A 26,262-nucleotide genomic window follows, 5' to 3' on the forward strand; every position below is an offset into this window, starting at 1 on the left:
TGCTTCAATTTTCCCAATTTCCGTGATCTTGCCTTATCCTGCATCCTTCTCCAAAGCGGCAGTGTCATTTGGAAGCAGCCCAGAACGATAACTCCTTCAAGCAGTTTTCTTAAATCTTTTATTATCCTGTAACAGTCAGGATTTGCAGTTCATCCATGTGCTCCCAGGTACTTTAGAAATCTGTGTGAGCCAATCCTCATAAGGTCAAAATGTCTTATTGCTGTAGTCATAAGACTGAATTCTCAAGATTGCATCAGTTATACCATTTGTCAGACATGGAGAGGAATGAGAATCATGAATCTGACAGAAAGACGGAGTAGGAATCATGAATCTTTAAGAAGAATCTGAAATGGCATAGCTGCTTTTTGAAGATTGCACTTTGCTCCTTGCAGCCATGCATCTGTATTCATGCTTTGCCTTGCAGCTCAAATGAGATGGAGAGACATAGTGTGTCTGTTTGTAGAGGGTATGTAGGAACTGAGGTTTGTGGCTCCGCTGCTTCAAAGATGCGCCGTCATCAATTATGGCGCCCCTTGCAGTGCTGTGCCAGCAAGTGAACCAGATGTAACTAGGAACAGCTTGGAAGGGCTGAGATGAGGTGGAATCTATCATTCATCCAACTCTGCATGCTAGGTGCTAACATCCCATCCCACCCACACTCACAGATGCTACCGTAACATCAGCCTATTCTTCACAGAGACTAGTATAGTCTGATGTCCATTCTGAACCTAGACATTAAAGGATGGTATATTGCAGATCTAGTTCATATTGTCATCTATTTTTCCTGGGTTAAATGGTCTGGGTTTTAGTGCTGATTTGGTGCATAGGCTGATGTGTATTTGCATGCAGTGTTTGCTGTCGAGCTTTCTCATGCTCAAACCCTTTTTTTTTTTTTTTTGTCTTGCATCAAGTGTTCGTATTCTCAAATGGGAATTACCCATTTTTGGGTACCTAGTAAGTACGTCATGTCTTCTGTTTGGAATAAATTATCTGTGTTCTTAAAACATCTGCAACAAAGTAGTGATAGGCTCTAGGGGCACATGCGTTCACAAAAGCATTCTGTGGTTTTGATGCTTTTTGCACTGAATCTATGAGGATCATTAACTTGCTCATCCTTGGAATATCGCAGGAGCATTGCAACATCTCCCCCAGAAAAGAAAAGCAGCTGCTTCTCAACTTCTTAACCTACACATAAGCTCCACTGTTGCTATGGTACCCTGATAACCTTGGGCGACTGTTGTCCCTGGCTCTGCTCCTGTGTGTTTGAGATCAGTGACCTTGCTTCTACCTGTGCACTTTGCCTTTTCTTGCAGGGGGGTAGTAAAGAAACAGCACAAATAGCAACAGTTAGAGAGAGGCTGGCATGAATACACCCTGGAGCCATGTCAGAAGTGCCTTTGTCTCCTTCAGCTGCAGAGTCTTTAGGACCTGACTTTACTAGACGTCATATGTTCTGTTTCTGTCTCACAATATAGGTTTTGCAAATTCATAAAACAAGTAGGTCGCGAATTCTGATGGCATTCGTATAAGCCCTAGCCCTTAGACCTAGCAACAATTGCGCTTTATCAAATGTAATTATTAGCCAACTTTGTCTTTAAATAAAATAATTCCTAGCACTGTACCTTAACCAATTAAGACCCAACCCTACTCTCAACCCTAAAACTCAGACCACACCACACTTTTAATTACCATCTAGTCCTAAAACTTTAACAATACCCCATCCTGTTCCCAGGTAATTTATCACCAAATTCTGTTTGTAACCTCCTGTCTTTACCCCATTGCCTTCTTTATTCTCACCCCTCTTGAACTGCTCCCTCACTCCCTCAATCCTATGCTCTGTATCTGTCTGACTGATGTCTCCCAGTGTGTCAGCTGGAGCTCAATGAAGCTGGCAATCCAATTGTTCAGTCCAGGCATGTGAGATTCCATAGGATGTGAGGCTCCTGAGAATGCTCAAGTCTGGCAGCATGTCACCAGAATAGGTCATGAAATCACAGAGAGCAGACAGCTGACTGACAACAGAAGTTGGACTAAAAAGAAGACCAGGAACCTCCAAAGATTTAAGAGAAGGTCGCAGCTGGCAACGATACATATATCCTCTTTGTTTAGTTCTTCATACAAACTCAATCAATGGTAAAGAAAACGATTACAACTCCCAGTATCACACTTTTAAAAATCTCAGTCCCAGCACCCAAATTTCTAACCATAAATATCAATCAGAGCCATTTTTTTCCTTTTTCCATCATCAGTCCAGCTCTGCTTTTACACCGTCACCTCTGTCTTGCTGTTTGTGGGCAGCCCCTTGTGTTTCGGGAGGAGATGTGGGGATTGTCCATATGCCAGAGGCTGAGAGAACAGCTCTGGTAGCGTCTCTATGCTAAACTGTCGCTTGTTGGAGTAGGCCTGGCGCCGGCTGTTGGGGTGGGACTGTGGTATTTGTACCTGGCTCATGAGAGACATCTGATGTTGAACTGGATTTTTACTGGGGTCCCAGGCTTTGAATGCTGAGCTGGATGTCAGCGGATGTGTGTTGGTTTTGGAGATTTTAGGCTTTGGGAACTGAGCAGGTGTGATGGTGATTGCGAGAGGGGCATGGATATCCGGAGGAGGCAGGAATGGCTTGTCTTTGGGATGGAAAGCAATAGGTTGGAAGGTTGCAGGAGAAGACTGTCGATGTGTGTAGTCCACCATAGGGTAACTCTTGTAGTAGTCTCTGGCAGCTGTGTCTGTAAATAAGGGAGAGAAAAACACAAAGCCTTAAGTGATATAGAGCCTGCAGTATTGACTTTCTGTAGTATATAAGTCCAAGTCAGGGATTTGGGAAGAACAAAGTTACTCTATATAAATTAACTTACTAAAGCACTGCAAAAAGCTGCTGCAGCTTCACTGGCAAAATTTTGACTTGATGAGAAAAGAAGTTATAAATGTTTATGAATGATAGAAGCACATTATTGGTTCTTGTAACAATGCAGTATACTTAACCATTTTGTTTTGCATGTGTTCTGTTTTGAATTTATATTACAATAATTGTATTAAATGTGTATATATATATATATATGTATTATACCCAGGGACCTGGGTTTGTCGGTTCAAGCCCTGCTTCGTGTGACTGTCTGTGAGAAGTTTAGTGGGTTCTCCCTGTGTCCGTTTGGGTTTCCTACCAAGGTCCAAAACACACGTTTGTAGGTGGATTGGTTACTCAAAACTGCCTATAGGTTTGAGTGGATATGAGAGTGTGTCGCACTGCGAAGGACTGGCTTCCCCTCCAGGGTGTTCCCACCTCATGCTTAGTGATTCAGGGTAGGCCCTGGACCCACTGTGACCCTGAACTGATAAGCTGTTACAGACAATTAATGAATCAATGAAACATTCTTCCACTCCTTTGTCGTGTTATAGTAATTGTTGTGGAATATTAAAAATGCAACCTGTGAGGTGTGTTCTCCCTGTGTTCATGTGGGTTTCCTCTGGGTGCTCCGGTTTCCTCCCACGGTCTAAAAGTGTTCATAGGTGTGAGTGTGTGAGTAAATGTGTGAGTGTGTGACACCCTGCGAAGAACTGGCGCCCCCTCCTAGGGTATGTGCCCAACTTGTGCCCAGGGTAGACTCTGTCTGCAATCGCGATGAGTCCAATGAATGAATGAATGCTATAACACGCTAAACCTGAAATGACCTCCTTTAAATCATCTAAACTAAAACTGACACATATTTTTGGATGCAACATTATCCCCAGAACAGAACAAATCAATGCAAATGCTTTTGCAGACTTTTTCTTTAAAGGAACTAATAATGCATTCAGTGATGAAGAAAATCATTTAATCTCATGGTTATTTTTCTTTGAATAAAACTAAAGGGTGGCACAGTGGTGCAGCAGGTGGTGTCGCAGTCACACGGCTCCAGGAATCTGGAGGTTGTGGGTTCAAGTCCCGCTCTGGGTGACTGTCTGTGAGGAGTTTGGTGTGTTTGCCCTGTGTCCACGTGGGTTTCTTCCGGGTGCTCCGGTTTCCTCCTACAGTCCATAAACACATGTTGGTAGGTGGACTGGTGACTCAAAAGTGACCGAGTGAATGTGTGTGTGTTGCCCTGTGAAGGACTGGCGCCCCCTCCAGGGTGTATTCCCACCTTGCGCCCAATGGACCCACCGTGACCCTGAATTGGATAAGCGCTTACAGATAATGGATGGATGGATAAAACTAATTTTTTTTGGACACTTAAAACACATTTGTGTACATAATATTTGAAAATCAACCAGGCGTACTTCAACTGTTGTATATGAAATTAGCAAGTTATTTATAAATGTTTATTAGTTATACTAGACACTACGAGTGAGTTACACCTATCACCTAATTTTATGAACTCCACATTGACTTTAGCTCCATAATTATTAACTGTAGTCTATCTGTTGTTCTGCATAATTTGATAGTTCCCTTTCAGCATGTTCTTCAATGGTCAGGACCATGACAGAGCATTTTTTGAATATGATTTGGTATGATTTGGGTGGTGGATTATAGCCACTCCTCCTTGGATCACCACCTTAACGTGGTGGAGGGGTTTGCGTGCCTGCGTGAGCCTAGGAGCTATGTTGTCGGGGGCAATAGCCCCTGGTAGGGTCTCCCAAGGCAAATTGGTCCTAGGTGATGGGCCAGACAAAGAGTGATCCATAAAGACATGGATGAATAAGATAACAACGAGGACACAGCCTCCCTTGCCCGGAGCAGGGTTACCGGGGCCTCACCCTGGAGCCAGGCCTGGGGGAGGGGCTCCTTGGCGAGCGCCTGGTGGCCGGACTTTCACCTATGGGGTCCGGCCGGGCTTAGCCCGAAGGAAATACATGGGTCCACTCTCCCATGGGCCCACCACCTGTGGGAGAGGTAGTAATCCGGGTCTGGTGCATTGTGGATCGGGTGGCGGTCGGGGTCGGGGGCCCTGGCGTTCTGATCCTCGGTTACTGAAACTGGCTTTTGGAACATGGAACGTAACCTCTCTGGTGGGAAAAGAGCCTGAGCTGGTGCGCGAGGTTGAGAGGTACTGGCTAGATATAGTTGGGCTCACCTCGACACACAGTATGGGCTCTGGAACCAATCTCCTTGAGAGGGGCTGGATGCTCTTTCACTCTGGAGTTGCCCAGGGTGAGAGGCGTAAGGCAGGTGTGGGCTTACTCATAGCCCCCCAGCTTAGCGCCTGTACGTTGGGGTTTACCCCAGTGGACGAGAGGGTAATTTCCCTGCGCCTTCGGGTTGGGGAAAGGGCTCTGACTGTTGTTTGTGCTTATGCACCGAACAGCAGTTCAGAGTACCATGCCTTCTTGGGGACCCTAGAGGGAGTGCTGGAGAACACTCATTCTGGGGACTCCATTGTTCTGCTGGGGGACTTCAACGCTCACGTGGGTAATGACAGTGAGACCTGGAGGGGCGTGATTGGGAGGAACGGCCCCGCTGATCTGAACCCGAGTGGTGTTCAGTTATTGGATTTCTGTGCTCGTCACAGTTTGTCCATTACGAACACCATGTTCGAACATAAGGGTGTCCACAAGTACACCTGGCATCAGGACACCCTAGGCCGCATTTCGATGATCGACTTTATAGTCGTATCATCTGACCTGCGGCCATATGTTCTGGACACTCGGGTGAAGAGAGGCGCTGAGCTGTCAACTGATCACCACCTTGTGGTGAGTTGGATCAGATGGCGGGGGAGGATGCCGGACAGACCTGGCAGGCCCAAACGTGTGCTGAGGGTTTGCTGGGAACGTTTGGCAGAGGAACCTGTCAGAAAGATCTTCAACTCCCACATCCGGCAGAGCTTCGACTGCATCCCGGGGGAGGCTGGTGACATTGAGTCCGAGTGGGCCATGTTCCGGACCTCCATTGTTGAGGCGGCTGAACGGAGCTGTGGCTGCAAGGTTGTCGGTGCCTGTCGGGGTGGCAATCCCCGCACTCGGTGGTGGACACCCCGGGTGAGGGGGGCTATCAAGCTGAAGAAAGAGTCCTATCAAGCCTGGTTGGCTCAGGGGACTCCGGAGGCAGCCGACAGGTACCGGGGAGCCAAGCGGCTTGCGGCCTCGGCAGTCGCTGAGGCAAAAACTCGGGTGTGGGAGGAGCTTAGTGAGAACATGGAAAACGACTTTCGGTCGGCTCCAAGAAGTTTCTGGCAAACCGTCAGGCGACTCAGGAGGGGAAAGCAGTTTTCCACCAACACTGTATATGGTGGGGGTGGGGAACTGTTGACCTCGACTGGGGACGTCATCAGACGGTGGAAGGAATACTTCCAGGATCTTCTCAATCCCACCAGCACGTCTTCCGCAGAGGAAGCAGAGCTTGGGGACCCCGGGGGGGGCTCGTCTATCACTGGGGCTGAAGTGGCCAAGGTGGTAGGGAAACTCCTTGGCGGTAGGGCCCCGGGGGTGGATGAGGTTCACCCCGGGTTCCTCAAGGCTCTGGATGTTGTGGGGCTGTCCTGGTTGACACGTCTTTGCAACATCGCGTGGACATCGGGGGCAGTGCCTCTGGACTGGCAGACTGGGGTGGTGGTTCCCCTTTTCAAAAAGGGGGATCGGAGGGTGTGTTCCAACTATAGGGGGATCACACTCCTCAGCCTCCCCGGTAAGGTCTATGCGGGGGTACTGGAGAAGAGAGTCCGACTGATAGTTGAACCTCGGATCCAGGAGGAACAATGCGGATTCCGCCCCGGTCGTGGAACACAGGACCAGCTCTTTACCCTCGCTAGGATCCTGGAGGGTGCATGGGAGTTTGCTCAACCAGTCTACATGTGTTTTGTGGATCTGGAGAAGGCATTCGACCGTGTCCCTCGGGGTATTCTGTGGGGGGTGCTCAGGGAGTATGGGGTACTGGGCTCTTTGTTACGAGCTATCCAGTCCCTGTACAAACAGAGCAGGAGTCTGGTTCGTATGGCTGGCAGTAAATCTGACTGGTTTCCAGTCAGAGTTGGACTCCGTCAGGGCTGCCCGTTGTCACCGGTTCTGTTCATAATTTTTATGGACAGAATTTCTCGGCATAGCCAAGTGGCGGAGGGTGTCCGGTTTGGTGGTCTCAGGATTCCATGTCTGCTTTTTGCAGATGATGTGGTCTTGTTGGCTTCATCGAGCCGGGACCTCCAGCTCTTGCTGGACCAGTTTGCAGCCGAGTGTGAAGCGGTAGGGATGAGGATCAGCACCTCCAAGTCCGAGTCCATGGTACTCAGCCGGAAAAGGGTGGAGTGCTCTCTCCAGGTTGGAAGTGAGATCCTGCCTCAAGTGGAGGAGTTTAAATACCTCGGGGTCTTGTTCACGAGTGAGGGAAAGATGGAGCGTGAGATTGACAGGCGGATCGGTGCAGCGTCAGCAGTAATGCGGGCTCTGTACCTGTCCGTTGTGGTGAAGAGAGAGCTGAGCAGAAAAGCAAAGCTCTCGATTTACCATTCAATCTACGTCCCAACCCTCACCTATGGTCACGAGCTTTGGGTAGTGACCGAAAGAACGAGATCGCGGGTACAAGCGGCTGAAATGAGTTTTCTCCGCAGGATGTCTGGACTCTCCCTTAGAGACAGGGTTAGGAGCTCGGACATCCGGGAGAGACTCGGAGTGGAGCCGCTGCTCCTCCACGTCGAAAGGAGCCAGCTGAGATGGTTCGGGCATCTGGTTCGGATGCCTCCTGGACGCCTTCCTGGAGAGGTGTTCCGGGCATGTCCAACGGGGAGGAGGCCCCGGGGCAGACCAAGAACACGCTGGAGAGACTATATGTCTCGACTGGCCTGGGAACGCCTCGGTATACCCCCGGAGGAGCTAGAGTCGGTGGCTGGGGAGAGGGAGGTCTGGGTTTCTTTGCTCCGACTGCTTCCCCCGCGACCCGGACCCGGATAATGGATGGATGGATGGATTATAGCCACTGATATGGTGCTGGCATGCTATTGTGTGGATCATGAGTGGATCAGACACAGCAGTGCGGCTGGAGTTTTTAAACCCCTCCTTGTCACTACTGGAACACCGGAACAAACAAAAAAAGTTTCCTGTGGCCACTGCCCAAGGACTAGAGAATGACACAAACTGTGCTGCAACAGATGACCTACTGTCTCTGACTTTGCATCAAACAGTGGACATTGATTGGACAAAGCATTTAAAGACTCTAGCAGCACTGCTATGTCAGATCCACTCATACAAGCACAACACACACTAACACACCACAACCAGAACCATGTCATTCTGTGGCGGTCCTGTAATGACCATTGAAGAACAGGGTGAAATGTGACCTATAAAGTATGCAGAGCAATAGATGGAGTACGGTGTGTAATTGAAGAAATGCAAATATGACACGTGGAGCTGATACAAGGAATGTACAGGCTTTTTTATGACCTTACTATGTGTAGGGCAGTACAATTACCTAGCTCTTCTTTTTAATCAAAAAAAAAAGAAAAAACCCAGTTGTGCCTTGTAATATCACATCTAATGAAACTTGTAATGTCGCTCTATTCCATACCCTAACTACTATATTGACTCATGCAACAGCCCATGTGTATTGTGTGCCACAAAAGTGTAATTAAAATAGGAACATCTCAGTAGAAGTACAATTTAATTACAAGCGTGTGAGACTCACTGGTTCCGACGTGAGCGCAAAAGCTCTAGGGTGTCTTTTCAGCACACAAACACTCACACACAAGCTGAGGCTTTGCCCCCAGTTAACATGGAAATGAATCTAAATCTAAAATGCTAAAACAAACCTCTTGCAGCAAGAGTCCTTCAAGACACTAACAGCAGCAGCAGCTGCAGTGTTGGAACATTGACTTTTTCCTTCACCATTTAGAAATATGGGTCACAGCTCCAGATGTTTGGTAAATCATGGGGTCTTAGACATGAAGATTAGATTTTATCAATGATCATGAGGCATCAAATGGACAAGAACACTTACTTCTGTAGTTGCACACAGGAACTTAATTATTTAGCCATCATGAAGATTATATGTAGGAAGTTTAGATTTAAATAGTTTTAAATACATTTTCTAAAAGTGTCTGTTTAAAAAATGTGCACCCAGCCAAGTTCTTCATTCATTAATTCATTATCTGTAACCCTTAACCCTGGAATCATTGGGTGCAAGGCAGGAATACACCCTGGAGGGGGCGCCAGTCCTTCACAGGGCAACACACACACATTCACTCACACCTACGGACACTTTTGAGTCACCGATCCACCTACCAACGTGTGTTTTTGGACTGTGGGAGGAAACCGGAGCACCCGGAGGAAACCCACACAGACACGGGGAGAACACACCAACTCCTCACAGCTGTGTGACTGCGACACTACCTGCTGTGCCACTGTACCGCCCCAGCCAAGTTCTGTGCGAAGTAATAGTTAGTCTAGGGTTAAACACTGCGCTCTTCAGTTACGAAACATAGCCATGGTGGGAAGAGTATATAAACAAAGTCCTTTGAGTTAGCATGCCAGAGAAATTAGCCTGGTAGTTAGGGCAGGGCATAACAAAATATTAACAGCAGTGGTTGATTTAGTTAAGCCATGTTCAGGGCAGATTGTATTAGCTATTAGCATTGGTGAGAGCAGGTTATATGCTGTAAAATTGGTGATAGCAAGGTGCTGCATGTTAACGTATGTTAGCAGTAGTGACGGCCAGTGGAGTGGGTTAAGAATAGTGTGTTAGCCTGTCAGTTTGGATTAGCCCATCTCTGCTCTGTGAGGTTACTGCTGCTAGCATTCATGCCCTCAGACACTAACAACCTTGCTTGCCTCTTTTCTCTCCCCCTTTTTTTATTTCTTTATTTTTTTTTTTTTTATTTTGTTTTGGTGGGTTTTGCTTATTAGTCTAGCAGGGAAAGTAAAAAAATCATATTTACAGCCCACTCTTTTCTTCAGCAATCCTTCAAAGTCTCTAGCTCCATCCAGTATTGATTGAGTCAAGACTCTGACCACCAAGAGACAAGATAGTTGCTGACAAGTCAAGTCTATGTGTGTTCTCAAACATATATGACAGCAGATGCTAGCCAAGCCTGGCCTCTGCTCTGTCCAGATTGTTTCAGGCTGTTCAGTCATGAGGGTACTCATCTGAGTTAATTGGACGAATGGAGGCATGGTGTGATTTAACAGCGCATTTATTTTTCTAGTGGGGAGTGTATGAATGGGCTGAAACAGGTTATTATGGCATTAGCCTAAACGTAGCATCACAGAAAAGACTTTAGCACTGCAGCCTTATTCTAACATGGACTCCTCAGTGGAGCTAATGCGCTAGCACAGCCAGCCAGCAGACCTATAACCATTCATGCTAATCTGCCTGAGTGGATGCTAATTGAAGAGCTGATTTGCAAATATACGCAAATTTGCACTTAGCTTGTAAGCTTAAAGTGCCTGAACTGGAATTTAAATTCATTCATGTGAGTGTAGCTGTAAAATTGTTGCCATTTGCATGTGAGGATTTATTCCAGGAAGCCAATGCCAGAAGTGTGTCTTTTGTTGAAGCTTCTCTGAAATGAGTGAAGCACCAACATGGAGCGTGAACCGACAAATGGAGCTGTGCATTTTGGAAGTGTGTGTGTGTAAAGACTTATATTGAAAATGAGAGTGTGTGTAGGGATCTGCTTTCAGCTGCTGCCTACTGGTGCCAACTCATGGATTTTAAAGCCTGACACACACTCACTCATTCATTGACACACACACACATGCACACTGTAAGCAAAAGCCAAGCTTGTATTATACAGCTTAAGAGACATTCAGAACCTGCATACGTCATCTACTTCAGCGTCATTACTGTCGTCATAATCATTGTTTATCAGAAACGCAAAAGCGTCTGTGTTAAAAATACACAGTTGCACTGCCCCTATAATCGGGAGATCTGTGATTCTGTCCCTTGTTATACCTCAGTCATCTGAGGCTAGAAGAATAGAATAGGTCTCAATCATTCTGGGTTGATGGGATGGCCCTCATTGTTGGCTGATTTAAATTGGGACATTTAGCCTTCACCTCCAAATGTGCTGAGTCCAGTGGTGTTGAGCAGCAGTGTTTGGGAATAAGTATGTCTCTGAATAAGTATATGTTTGCCCTCAGTCTCTCAGGTTGGTGACATTTTGTGTAATTGGGGAGGCCATGTTAGGTGTTTCAAAATGTCCAGTGCCCTATTCTGCCCTCTGTCTCTTGATATGGATGCCCTCTTTGATTCTGTTACAAGGAGGGACAGCCTGAAGCGAACTTTACAGTTCACCCACAGACCCTGCGGCTCGCTAGGTTTGGCAGACCCCTACGGCTGGCTGCTGTGACCCAGGGCTGCGCTTTCTCAGAGGCTTTGCCAAGCAGATCTGCAAAGGACTTCCCATTTACAGTGCCGCACACATCACAGGAGAATCAAGGACGGTAGCACCAACCACTGCTAATCAACATTGGCATGTTGTTCAGCCTGAAAATAAAAAATATAAATGAAATATGAAAATGCAAAACAGAAAAGGAAAAAGAAATGAGCAGTAGCTTTTCATTTTAATGTTTTAATTTTTTTTTGTCACTGAAAACTGAATCTTTCACTGAGTCAAATCACTTTGACTTTTATTTATTCAATTTTCAATTTAATTTGTCCCATCTGTTGCATACTGCAGATGAAAATGAAAAGCCAAAAACATATTTATATTCAATCTTATCCAGTTCAAGGTTGCGGTGGGTCCGGACCCTACCCGGAATCACTGGGCCCAAGGCAGGAACACACCCTGGAGGGGGTGCCAGTCCTTCACAGGGCAACACACACACTCACACCTACGGACACTTTTGAGTCACCAATCCACCTACCAATGTGTGTTTTTGGACTGTGGGAGGACACCGGAGCACCCGGAGGAAACCCTGAACTGAAAATAATATTTTTGGGGTGGCACAGTGGTGCAGCAGGTAGGTGTCACAGTCACACAGCTCCAGGAATCTGGAGGTTGTGGGTTCAAGTCCCGCTCCAGGTGACTGTCTGTGAGGAGTGTGGTGTGTTCTCCCTGTGTCTGCGTGGGTTTCCTCTGTGTGACTGTCTGTGAGGAATGTTGTGTGTTCTCCCTGTGTCTGTGTGGGTTTCCTCTGGGTGACTGTCTGTGAGGAGTGTGGTGTGTTCTCTCTGTGTCTGCGTGGGTTTCCTCCGGGTGACTGTCTGTGAGGAGTGTGGTGTGTTCTCCCCGTGTCTGCGTGGGTTTCCTCCGGGTGACTGTCTGTGAGGAGTGTGGTGTGTTCTCCCTGTGTCTGCGTGAGTTTCCTCCGTGTGACTGTCTGTGAGGAGTGTGGTGTGTTCTCCCTGTGTCTGCGTGGGTTTCCTCCGGGTGACTGTCTGTGAGGAGTGTGGTGTGTTCTCCCTATGTCTGTGTGGGTTTCCTCCGGGTGACTGTCTGTGAGGAGTGTGGTGTGTTCTCCCTGTGTCTGCGTGGGTTTCCTCCGGGTGACTGTCTGTGAGGAGTGTGGTGTGTTCTCCCTGTGTCTGCGTGGGTTTCCTCCGGGTGACTGTCTGTGAGGAGTGTGGTGTGTTCTCCCTGTGTCTGTGTGGGTTTCCACATATTTCCCATACTATCTCTGTTATTTGAGTCTCTCCCTCTGATTTTTGGCCCTCCTCCTTCATTAGTCTTTAATTAAGACAGCTTCAGGCCCTGCAGCCTTGAAATTCATCTCAAATGTGTTTAGTACGGTTTGGGTCAGGGCTCTGTGAAGGCCACTGGAGTTCTTCCACACTAATCTCGTCAGAACATGTCTCTGGACCTCACTTTTTTTGCACAGAGACACAGTGCTACTAGAACCATAAAGGGTCTTCCTCAAAATGTTGCCAAAATTTAGAGGTACGGAACTACCTCAAATGACTTTCTGTGCTCTATCGTATTTAACATTGGAAAAACAGCCCCAGACCATTATACTTCCTCCACTGAACCTACTGTTTCCACTGTGTATTCCACTGGTATCCACTAAACCCAGCTTAATCCCCCAGACTGCCAGATAGTGAAGCATTATTAATCAGTCAGAAAAACATGTTTCCAATTTTCCAGCTGTTGCACACTTTACACTCGTCCAATCAGTGCCAGACATTGTGCAGAGTGAGATTAAACTGCCCAGACTACGGTGTAAAGATGTAAAGGGTGCACTAGTGAGAAACTATTGGCAAAATGAAAGATGGGACGCCATATACATGTACCTTAGATCATGAGCACATCACTTGTGACTGGGCTTTGTGTGGTATTTGGATATATTTTCTATCTCTCCTCCCTTTCAGTTACAGCCCATGTCACTCCCCTCCTTTCACTCCTCTGTTTTTTTCTCTGTTTTTAATTCCCATGTTTGATCTCTCTGTGTCCTTTCATTGACTTTGGCTGCACAGTTGGAATCAGGCAGCTTCCAGGTGAATTAATCCAAATGGAAAGTGTGTATTTGTGTGTGGGTATGTGTGTGTGTGTGTTTGTGTGTGTTTTCTTTTTTAAGTGCTTACATATGCTTTTTCCTTCTCTGTCCGTTTTGAACACCTGTTCATTCATTTGACTTTGAATGCCTTATTGTCTATTTGACTTTGAAAGTGTGTGTGTGTGTGTGTGTGTGTGGTTGGTTGCATATGTTATGGAGCATATGGTGAGGAGTGTAAAAGAGCATAAATTAAGCTGAAGGTACAGACATATCTGTGGGTCTCTCTCTCTCTCTCTCTCTCTCTCTCTCTCTCTCTCTCTCTCTCTCTCTCTCTCTTTCTGTGTGTGTGTGCAACTTCCATGCCAACCTTCGGTGCCAAAAACCCAATGTCTCTACAGACCATGTCTATCTGCCAGCCAGGCCTGGTCTGTGATTAATAGAAATAAATGATAAAAAAAACTCTAGTGTTGGAGGAAGGTTTCTGAGAAAGTTTCTGAAAATTATTACATATCATCACAGTCCAAAGAAAAAATAAGCATGTATCTCCCAAAAAGAAACTACAAGAGAAGGATGAAAAAACATCCAACTATTGGTGCATCATGAAATGTTCGTAATACGTGAATCTGCTGAGTTCAAATGATGCAGTAAACTACAAATCCACAAAAACAGAGATACATGTTTTTCTTTAAACAGTGATGATACATGCCAAAATATACATATCATTTTAACGCTATGATTGGTTATGATTTGAAGTTCATGATCGTGCGTTTGTAAAATCATTAAGTGAGCTCCTGTCCACTGGTGTCACTCTTTTACTTAATCCACACAAGCTGTTATATTCCTGAAGAAGTGTGGCACTAAGTGCGCTGTAAACTGCTGTGGGGGAGTATTACTCAGGAGAAGTGTAGGCTAAAGGCTGGATTATACTTTCCATATCGAGTTTTGTGCAAATGATTACAGAAGGGGCGTGCTTTCCTCATGATGAAGATTCATTTATGTTCACCTTTGGCATGTATCAGGAATATCAAGCTCTCCATTTTCTTACCTGGCATTTATTTTTATTTTTTTTTTACATGCATTTACATTCATGCAGTTAGCAGTCTCCCAAATTTGAAGCCGGTTCCAGCTTATCTAATCTGTATCAGCAAAAATAAGTCTCTATTACCCCCTATGGAACAGAATTTCCAGTTTTTTTATGCTTTCTGACTCTCCACTATCTTTATGTCTCCAGATGCCTTTTCTCTGCCATGAATGCACAAAGTGTGATGAACAGAAAAAGGCTAAGATGTTTTTTACTAAGACCCTTAGTTTTCCATTTACGGAGCCACTGATGCATACAAACACCGGAGCATGCAAACAGAGCAGAGAGCTAGAAAGTGGTGAGGAAACATTCATTCATTATCTGTAAGCGCTTATCAAATTCAGGGTAACGGTGGGTCCAGAGCCTACCTGGAATCATTGGGCGCAAGGCGGGAATACACCCTGGAGGGGGCGCCAGTCCTTCACAGGGCAACACAGACACACACATTCACTTGCACACTCACACCTACGGACACTTTTTGAGTCGCCAATCCACCTACCAATGTGTGTTTTTGGACTGTGGGAGGAAACCGGAGCACCCGGAGGAAACCCACGCGGACACAGGGAGAACACACCGCACTCCTCACAGACAGTCACCCGGAGGAAACCCACGCAGACACAGAGAGAACACACCACACTCCTCACAGACAGTCACCCGGAGGAAACCCACGCAGACACAGGGAGAACACACCACACTCCTCACAGACAGTCACCCGGTGGAAACCCACGCAGACACAGGGAGAACACACCACACTCCTCACAGACAGTCACCCGGAGCGGGAATCAAACCCACAACCTCCAGGTCCCTGGAGCTGTGTGACTGTGACACTAACCTGCTGCGCCACCATGACGCCCGTGAGGAAACGTTCTCTGAATTTTAAAAAAAAGTGTTTAAGTGGCAGGTTTATTTTTCATTCAGGGTAGTGCTTTAATTTGTACACATTATATGAACCCTACAGATGGTGTATGATTATGGATTGAGATGAGTATGAATTCAGGTTGAGACCAAGCTGAGATTATTATGATTTTCTAGTGTTTATTCTCATGATCACGTATTGAGAGGATAATTTACAAATGGTTGAAAAACAAAATGCTAAAAGAGAGCAAATACTCATCATGAGGTAACTCCTGATGCCATATTTTTCTCAACAGCTAAAAACGCACACACAATAGCCAGCTGTTTCCATGAAGCCAAATTGCTTCACTGTAATGTTCTTAAATGTGCACAGATACTGGATGTTCTCCATTCTCCTAGCTGCAAGGAATGTGACTGCAAAAATGTGCAGTTATTTTGCAAGTGGCATAAAGAAGTGCCTGTTGAGAAGGCCACTGACCACTCACCATGAGGTCAGTTTATTTCTGCTGCTTGAAACACAGGGCCCTGCCTAATGTAGTTATGTCCACACTTCCAGAATGAAAAAAAACAACAACCATATTTTATTTGTGTGCATGTGCGTGTGTGTTTTTATCCCATAGCCACGTAGCACAGCAACCACAACACAACATGACAGAACGAAACACACACACATACAGAGGTCATGGAGGTGGTACAGCTTGATATATGTATGTGTACATGAGCTAGAGAGAAGAGAGTGTTTGTGAGTGATGCTGCTCATGGCATCTTCTATTTATACATAGGAGAGAGTGTGTGGTGTGTGTGTGTGTGTGTGTGTGTGTATGTATATATATATATATATATATGTTTGTGTGTGTGTGTTGCTATCTGTCAAGCTCTGGCTGGTGGTCAGATCTCCTGTTGGGGGTAACAGATTAATTCTGTCTGCTCTTATTCACTCTCATATACTTTATCTTCTAGCAGGGCATCGCAATGTAACAATAAAAGTTCACATTGTCAGAAGCTGAAGTTAGATTCTTGGAGGGTTCACTTCTCATACGGAGAACTGCATGACTGCATGTGTTGAGCTATACTGTGGTGTCCCATGCCAGGGATGTTCTCAGGTGTCTGCTTGTATGTGGAAGAAAGGGGTGCCATTGAATGGCATAAGGCTTCCTATGGTGCACTCTTGCGTTTATGTATTTAGAGGTTTTTTGATGTGTTTACAGCTGTGTTTATGTTGTGGCAAAGATTTTATTTTGTGTCCAAGATTTTACAAAAGCAAGACAGATTCCAGACGTAAAAACACTTACTGGAAAAAACGTACCAAATAACTGCAAAGAGTAATAAAGAAATCACGAGTTGAGCCAAGCATAGTCAGCTAGTGTAGGCACCATGCAGTGGAAAAGCACCACTGGTGTACTATTAAACTGCAGTGCTATGGGAAATCTGCTGCTTGTCTCAGTGTTCTGTGGGAACACTGCAGTATGTTGGTCAGCAGTAAGTTGAAATAGCGAATAAATGTAACTAATAAACTGTGTGGCACAATGAGAGAGAGAAAGAGAGAGGTCTGTTGCCTCTGTCCTGTTGACCAACAGTGCAGAAAGCCTGAATTGTTAAACAGACACTAGCAATGAGGTCACCTTCAGGAACACACACACATACACACTTTACTCATTTTCATTAGCATTTGAACACACACTGCTGCCCATGTGACATGTGTTTATAAACACTGATTTAGAGAGACTGTGGGTGTGTGAGAGTGTGAAGAGTGTGTTTCTGTGTAATGGAGATAAAGCAACGGGATTCTAAAGATGAACCACAGTTATTTATGTATTTTATATAATTCTGATCACACATATGAGCTATAAGATTAAAGCTGGTTCCTTCTTTCTACACTCATTGTCCATTTTATCAGCTCCACTGGAGCACTTGGTACTTCTACAATTACAGACTGTAGTCTATCTGTTGTTCTACACACTTTTGCTGTTTTCTTAAATAGTCAGGAACCCCAGAGAGTAGGTATAATGAGTTGCAACTACACTGACGTGGTGGTGCTGTGTTAGTGCGTGTTGTACTGGTGTGAGTGGATCAGACACAGCAGTGCTGCTGGAGTTTTTCCAACTGTGAATGGCAATAGTAATATTTCCTGTAAAACTTCCATTCCTTTAGTAGTGTTTGGATAATCATATAGTTCATATATACAGCAGGTGGCAGGTATTTGTGTATGAGTACCTTACCCTGGACTTTCAGAGAGGAATATTTGTTGAATCCCACACCCAGATTATTATGAGGGTGAGAGAGAGCCATTGTAGGACCAAGTGACGGAAGAGCAGCATTATTCAGGTGATTGTGGTCTAGAGAGAGAGAGAGAGAGAGAGAGGTCACGTTTAGTTAGTATGTTAGTAAGATTTATTGGCAATTGGAAGCTGTGCAAGTTGGAGTGAGGTCAGTAGTGGTAATTAGTAGTATATAAGTGCAGTGTGTGTGTGTGTGTAAGCCAGTGTTTTGTTGGCAGTATTCTCACACAGGGTAGCTATGACAAATTGGAATATCAAGCCAAATTAAATGGTTCTCATTTATCATCACTGTATAAGGTCAAGTCTGATCTTAAAATAAAACATATACAAATTTGACTCAAAGAAGATGTATTCCTACAGTTGGTCCCCTTTGCTGTAGCTACTGCTTTTACTCTTCTGGGAAGGCTAGTTTAGATTTTGGGAAATTTCTGTGAAGATTTGATGGCATTCAGCCACAAGAGCTTTAGTGAGGTCAAGTACAGATGTGGGATAATGTGGTGTTCAAATGACTGTATCATTTCTATCCACTGCGCAGCTGTAGTCGAGCGTATTATAATAAGGTGATATCCCCTCCATTTACCTCAAGATCTTTGCTGTTTACATTATTTACATTGTGCAGATGTGCTGTTGCTATAAGACAGTCAGCTCGCTTTAGAACACACAATAAGAGTTTCATTTTTAATGCATGTGACTTCCACCATGTAAACCTTCAAAACATTCGCCAAAGATTTTACCAACATGTTTCCATACCGAGGAGTACAGCCTCATTACCAGCAACAAAAAAGCTAAGGCCGTACCGCACTGAAAAACATGAGGGGAGTTCTGTACCTTCTTGGTATTTATTAAAAAAAAAAGCACACACACACACACACGAGATTTATTTTATTTTGATATGCAATCACCTTTATTATCTATGCATTTATTAGATTCATTGTCTGTAACCACTTAATCTAGTTCAGGGTCGCGGTGGGTCTAGAGCCCACCTGGAATCACTGGGCACAAGACAGGAACACACCCTAGAGGGAGCGCCAGTCCTTCATAGGGAGACACACACACACTCACACATTCACACCTACGGACACTTTTGAGTCGCCAATCCACCTACCAACATGTGTTTTTGGGCCGTCGGAGGAAACCGGAGCACCCGGAGGAAACCCACGCAGACAAAGGGAAAACACACCACACTCCTCACAGACAGTCACCCGGAGGAAACCCACGCAGACACAGGGAGAACACACCACACTCCTCACAGACAGTCACCCGGAGGAAACCCACGCAGACACAGGGAAAACACACCACACTCCTCACAGACAGTCACCCGGAGGAAACCCACGCAGACACAGGGAGAACACACCACACTCCTCACAGACAGTCACACGGAGGAAACCCACGCAGACACAGGGAGAACACACCACACTCCTCACAGACAGTCACCCGGAAGAAACCCATGCAGACACAGGGAGAACACACCACAGAACTCTTCAGTCTGGACCTGCATTGTTGACTTCCAGAGCAACACCCCCCTTCCCCCAAGAAGCAGTCAGGGTCCACAAGAGTATGTCCCACTCCATTACTTTGAGGGTTGGAGCCCTCTAGGGCTGTGTACTGTGCTGTCTGCTGTATACCCTACTCACACGAAGTTTAATAGCAACATAACATCAACTCTGCACATGATACATCTGTGGAGGGGCTAGTTTCCAACAGCAATCTTAGTGAAGAAGTCACAACAGTGATTCAGCTGAAGAATGTAGGGGACCTCCACAATCAACCTCACCTGCTTCTAAAGGAGCATCAAATGGCATTTTCCACTGCATGGGATTGGCTCGGCACGGCTCAACACACTTTTAGCTGGTGGGCTTTCCACAAGCACAGCTCTCCCATAAAATGGAGCTGGTGACATCACAAAGCCCTGTCTATAATGGTACCATAAGCTTTGAAAACTGCAACAATGCAGGCGGTAACATTAGCCACTCTTTGCTCATTGTGTATTCGCATGTTTTTTTTTTTTGTTTGTTTGTTTGTTTTTGAACTGAACAGAGCTCCATACCCCAGTTCTCTTTGTTGCACATTCAGATTTCGCTGGAGACTTCCGTCAGCCACCGTCCCAACCTCTTCAAAATGCCTTGGGGTAGTGTTACGAGCTGCATGTCTATTGTGAGTCAGATAAAAACAAATGTGACCACTGCTGTAATATGAGAGATTTTACAAGCCACTTATTTGTGCTGCAACTCTGCATTTTGTGGTGCTTGACAGGTCTCTCTGGCCAATCAGCGCTCTGCAAGGATTACATTGGTTTACATTACATCTGGCTCCGGGGACCAGGTATCAGATTTGGTTTGTGGAAATGCAAAAGAGCCGAACCGAGTTGTGTAGGTTCCATGCAGTGGAAAAGTGCCATTAGAGAGAATCAGGTCCTATAAAAGTGTGTAAGAGACTACTGACACAAGTAACATATACCTTTATCTCATTCTTTTCCCCCTGTTTACCTGCTTATTTATTCTTTATTAACATTTTTGCCTTTTTAACTTCTATCTCAAATGTAGCACCATGTCCTGGAGTTACTATGTTTGGTTCCTCACTCTGTAAAGCTATGGTGAGTAAGAGAGGCAATAAAGCTGGCTTTGATTTGCACGTATACACTATGTGTACATGCACACATGAGTGTGTTTGTGTGTATGTGTACAAAATACAATGAACAAGAACAAGAAACAAATGAACAAGAATTTTACAGAACTAATAACGCTGATATAGTACATTTTTTACAGATGCAACTACTGAATTACTCTTTAGTAAAACTGAATTTAATTTGTGGATAAACACAACTTGTTACCATAACAACACCATATAATTACAACTTACTACCAGTCTGTAGTTCAGCCACATGGCCTACAGGGCCGGCTGAGAAGAGGCATTTTCATGTACTGACTGACCCCTAATATTGAAACGCGCATGCATGAAATGTTAATCAAGCCATATTTCACAGAGAGAGCTTAAGGTGATGATACTACACCATCTGTGGTTAGTTCAGCCATATTTACATTCCAGTTCATGAACTAAACTTGTAACCATTCAGCACATTTTCACTGACATAAACATAAACCAAAAAACGGTAGGTTATTCTGCGCGAACTGTGGCTGAATAATAGGAAATAAGACAGGAACATGCTCCGTTTGTGTGTGTTTCTGGGGCTGTGATTGGCGCAACACCATGCATGTTGCCCAGAGCCTCGGCTCTGCATTGGTTAGTTCACAAGCTCAGCAGGACGCCTCAGAACTTATTTGCACACGTATTGTATCTCACAGAGAGAGGAGGATTTTAGTAGTGGATGAATTGGAAAAGAAGGTCTGAAGGAAAGAGTTGTGTAGTTACAGTGGTGGAAGATACAAGTGTGAAAAATTATTACTCTCATATGGGCAAAAAAAAAGATGGCACAATAAACACCTTTTGGTGTGTGTGTGTGAAGATGATGTGAGTAAATGCCACTTTAAATACATGATGGTTTTGCACAAACACAATTGTGTGTGTGTGTGTGTGTCTCAGTTGAGCTAATCTCCAGTGTAAGTGCACTCCAATATAATCAGCTTAGAGAAAATGTTTGAGAGAGAGAGAGAGTGTGTAGTGGAAGAAACAAGGAATCATGTAAAAAGAAAGAGATAGAAATAGGGGAAGAAATGGAAAGTGAGTAACAAAAAGTGTGTCAGAGAGAAAAAGAGACATTAGAGAGAAAGTAAAATAAATATTTTATTTCTCCTTTTCAAACTCTCTTTCTCTTTTCTGTGGTTTTGTCTCCCATCACATTCTTTCTTTGGAGCACACAGACACACACACACACTTGTATAGCATTGTCTGACTGACATTGAGACATAATTGTCTGTCAGTGTGTGTAATGGATTACATGGAGAGCATGCACCACACACACACACACACTGAGTGAGAGTCTGAGACTCCTTTCTCAATTCAGTTGATGGAAAGTTGGCTATGGTCCAACACAAGCACATGGCTGAGACAAGATGATGAGCTATAGTAGAGTGTGTGTGTGTGTGTGTGTTTCAAATATATTATTATCATCATGATCTGAGGACCAATTATGTTTCTAAACACGTGTGTCCCAATGATATAAATAAATACATTTTGATTTTAAGATGTTTTAAAATAGGGTTGGTTTTTTTATAGTTGGAGTCTATAGTAAATAGCGCCTATTTAATGTCTCATGACAAGACTTGTCTTCATTACAGAGATCTCCATCTGGTTCCCACAATGTAAATAATTATTAGTGAACAAAATGGATGTCTGCAATGTCCCCACAGTTCACAGATACAAGATTGTACAGGTTTGTGTGAGTGTGTGGGTATGCATGTGTTTGTAGGTGTGTTTCTTTATTTGTGTGTGTGTATCTTATGCAGAACTAACACTGCCTTTGTTGTTTGACACATGGGGACTATTAATGCAGTTCTATTCACTTTATTTAATTTACAAAGTTGTTTCAAAAGAAGAGTCATTCAACAGCAGATCATTTATCTGGGATATATGAAAACGTATTAATTAGTCAGTTAATTAATTCATTGTCTTTAACCCCGTATCCAGTTCAGGCTCACGGGGCGTCTGGAGCCCACGGTAAGTCTTTTGAGCGGCAAATTCACCTACCAAAATGTGTTTTTGGATTGCGGGAGGATACCACAGCAACAGTGGCAGTAATGATGAGCATTGTTTACTCACTGTGTTATTTTTTGAAACTGAACACAGCTCTGAGCCCCAGTTCAGTCGTTTTTTCGTTCCTTGTTGCACCATCCAGCTTTTGCTGGATTCTGTTGTCATCCACAAATCTGAGAAGTGTTTGAACGTTTTCCAAAGACCATGGTGTGATTTTTATGAGTTGGTGCTGTCAGTCAGATAAAAAATAAAAGTGATATCCACGGTATCTTAGAGAGTTCACAAATAGCTAGTTTGTGCTTGAAATTGACAACTCTCTCTGGCCAATCAGAGCTCTGCAAAGTTTACACATCAGTTCCTACCAATGACGAACAAGATGGAATGGCCTACATTTTGCAGAGTAACAGATCTGTAATTGTGCACATGTATTGTCAGAAGAGCTTTTAATAAGGACAATGAATGTAGAAAAAATGTAATCATTTTAAAGGCTGATCTATGTATATTTGAATTAAAAAATATATAAGTGCATGTTTTATTCAGGGTGGCACAGCAGATAGTGTCGCAGTCACACAGCTCCAGGGGCCTGGAGGTTGTGGGTTTGAGTCCCACTCTGGGTGACTGTCTGTGAGGAGTGTGGTGTGTTCTCCCTGTGTCTGCGTGGGTTTCCTCCGGGTGACTGTCTGTGAGGAGTGTGGTGTGTTCTCCCTGTGTCTGTGTGGGTTTCCTCCGGGTGACTGTCTGTGAGGAGTGTGGTGTGTTCTCCCTGTGTCTGCGTGGGTTTCCTCCGGGTGACTGTCTGTGAGGAGTGTGGTGTGTTCTCCCTGTGTCTGTGTGGGTTTCCTCCAGGTGCTCCGGTTTCCTCCCACAGTCCAAAAACACACGTTGGTAGGTGGATTGGCGACTCAAAAGTGTCCGTAGGTGTGAGTGAATGTGTGAGTGTGTGTGTTGCCCTGTGAAGAACTGGCGCCCCCTCCAGGGTGTATGATTCCAGGTAGGCTCTGGACCCACCGTGACCCTGAACTGGATAAGGGTTACAGATAATGAGTGAATGAATGTTTTATTCAGCAGATAAACATATTGCGCACAAAAAAACCTTAAATGTTCCATACTGATGTTAGACATAGAACTCATGTTAACATTAGAAACCTCTCATTTGACCAAAACTTTTTCGGACCATTACTGGAGTGGAGATTTGCATCAATGCCACTGAGTGTCCTTGTTACAGCAATGAGTAAAATGACCTCTCGGAGTCCATAAATCACTCGGTGTTCTCCTGAGTTAAAGTGATTCTTACAGCCGAGCAGCGTGTGTGAGCACACAGAGTCACAGCCCATCAGTGTAACGTTTAATTAAGTAAATGACCCGCAGCTGCTGAAGGGTGCTGGAGAAACTTTCTGCCAGGAGCATGGAATCAGATCTGAAATATCTGTCAGTTTCCCTACGCTGAGGAAATGAAATGACCTCTGATAATGACCTCTCTGGACTGGACACAGCAACACGTTGGATATGTTTAGATGCAGATTGATAACCCGTTAATAATCTGACTCATAGGCGTTGGAGGCTCCAGTTTGAGGGTATTCCTTTAAATGATCTGTTAAATGAATAAATAAATAAATAAATAATCAGCCTGTCTCTAATTACATTTCCAGTCTGTAACTGTGAGTACATTCCTCATAATAGGAAAACATATCAGCATTGACTCTGGAAGTTTAGCAAGTTTAATGTGATGGATGCAAATAATTCCTCTTTTCTCATGCCTTGATTAATCCACATATTTATCTTTTATATAATTGTTGAAGCTGGAATATGAAGATGTTTTATTGTCTGAACTGTGAGCTGCACGCTGCAATTTTCTCAATTTGAGCTTGTGAAAGCAAAGATAATAGAACATCAAACATCAACACTGTTTCCATTGTGCAACATGATGCATTTAAACATTAATTCATTCATTGTCTGTAACCCTTATCCAGTTTAAGGTGATAGTGGGTCTGGAGCCTACCCGTAATTACTGGGCACAAGGTAGGAACACACTCTGGAGAGGGTGCCAGTCCTTCACAGAGTGATAAACACACACACATTCCCTCACACCTACGAACACTTTTGAGTCGCCAATCCACCTTCCAATGTGTGTTTTTGTACCGTGGGAGGCATTTAACAGCCTGGCTGGATTGAGAGATAACTGCGATGTCCCATGCCTTGTGTAGATGGTCTCTTGGATCTAACTTATCTACAGTTTGACTCAAAGTGAAGCTAAAAGAAAAAACAGTGTGGAAAGTTTGGTAGGAGGTGAGCTATATATGTGTATTAGTATATACTTAGGTCCATTGTGTTATCCCACCGGTGACTATTATTGTCATCAATATGTTTACTCATCCCATGACCACAATAAACAAAGTTTAGTAAATGAAAATGCATAGATCCACACTAGACACTTTTTTAAAGATTTTATGTATAAAAAATAATTGTCCCTTCTTTAGTTAACATACTTCAGTAGCTTTTTCTTTGTGAGCTCCAATGCAGCCATTCTTTTCTTGTGGTGCAACCAGGGCATAAACAGTTCTGGTCATGTGACAGTTTACTCTAAACATGTGACACTGCATATGTTTCACTGAGACACTTTCTTATTTATAAAAATAAGTCGCAGTCACACAGCTCCAGGGGCCTGTCTGTGAGGAGTGTGGTGTGTTCTCTCTGTGTCTGCATGGGTTTCCTCCGGGTGCTCCGGTTTCCTCCCACAGTCCAAAAACACACATTGGTAGGTGGATTGGCGACTCAAAAGTGTCCGTAGGTGTGAGTGAATGTGTGAGTGTGTGTTGCCCTGTGAAGGACTGGCGCCCCCTCCAGGATGTATTCCCACCTTGCGCCCAGGTAGGTTCTGGACCCACCGCGACCCTGAACTGGATAAACACTTACAGATAATGAATGAATGAATGAATGAATGAATGGAAATGCATTGATATGTTTTTCAGGACCCTATGTAGAGCTACAAAAATAAAAACATTTTTTACAGTCACTATTGTGACTGGTGGGATTCACAGAATGTCATTGTGATTAACTCGATTAGATTTTTATAATCGATTGATACCACTAATACATATATCCTGTACAACATTAATGTGTCATGTCAACTAGAGTGGACAGTTACTTTTTAATGCGTAGAAAAACAAACAACAAATATTTAACAGGGGTCACATGGTCAGGTCCAGTGCCTGCCACCATTTTTGAATTTAGAATTCAGTTTTGAGGGCAACAAATGTGAATAAAAACAATGATTATACAGCACCAAAATAAAGGTTTAGGACATGTCCCTCTGTTGGTTTGGAGGAAGTATTATGTTTGAATATCTCCATTATTGTGGACACCATGCATGAACAGGTTAATTATTCATTCATTTAGAGTGTTGAAGGAATCTGGAGCACCCGGAGGAAACCCACGCCAACAGAGGGAGAACACATCACAAACTCTTTACAGACAGTGATCTGAGGTGGGGAACTGAACCCAGGAACTCCAAGATCCTGGAGCTGTTTGGCAGCAACACTACTACCAGAATTTGGTGAAATTGGTCCAATATTTTCAAAGTGACAACCACAATGACCTCCATAAGATGTAAAAAGTAAAGTGACCCTCACATTGGATTCCGCAACAGAGAGTTGGGCAGGAACATAATCACATCATCCAATAATGTAATAACCTAATAGTCCTTACACGCAAAGGTGGAGACCAGCTTCTGATTCAATCAGTCACACTCCACATCACTGTCTAATCCTCAGACCCCCCCCCCCCCCACCTCTCTGTATAGTTCTTATTCTGTATCTCTCTCTCTCTCTCTCTCTGTTTTTCTCTTCCTCTCACTTTCTCTCCTCAATTCTGTCTCTCTTTGAGCTTTTGTCACTTTGTGTTTGTCACTCTTTTTCTCACTCTTTCATTTCTCTCTGATTTGCTTTCTTTTTCTGTCACTCATTTCTCTCTCCCTTCCCCCTGCCTTTCTTGCCTGTCCTTCTCTATCTGAACCCCCTTTATATTTTTCTCAACTCACAATCTCTCTTTCTTTCCCTCTCTGTCATACTCTCT

At 44.4% G+C, this 26,262-nt stretch overlaps 1 protein-coding gene across 2 annotated transcripts in view; it reads right to left on the minus strand.

The window, feature by feature from the left end:
- Positions 1 to 350: 350 nt before the first annotated feature.
- The window catches only part of LOC136700345 (protein shisa-8), a 101,946-nt gene continuing 76,034 nt past the window's right edge, over positions 351 to 26,262 (minus strand). For both annotated transcript variants that reach the window (XM_066675664.1, XM_066675663.1), the window contains exons 4-5: positions 17,482 to 17,598; positions 351 to 2,726 (exon numbers count right to left, since the gene is read on the minus strand). In XM_066675664.1, coding sequence (XP_066531761.1) covers positions 2,263 to 2,726; positions 17,482 to 17,598 — 581 coding nt within the window. In that variant the 3' untranslated portion in view covers positions 351 to 2,262. The remainder of the gene's footprint in view (positions 2,727 to 17,481; positions 17,599 to 26,262) is intronic.

This window comes from Hoplias malabaricus, chromosome 6 (assembly GCF_029633855.1).
Source record: "Hoplias malabaricus isolate fHopMal1 chromosome 6, fHopMal1.hap1, whole genome shotgun sequence".
NCBI lineage: Eukaryota > Metazoa > Chordata > Actinopteri > Characiformes > Erythrinidae > Hoplias > Hoplias malabaricus.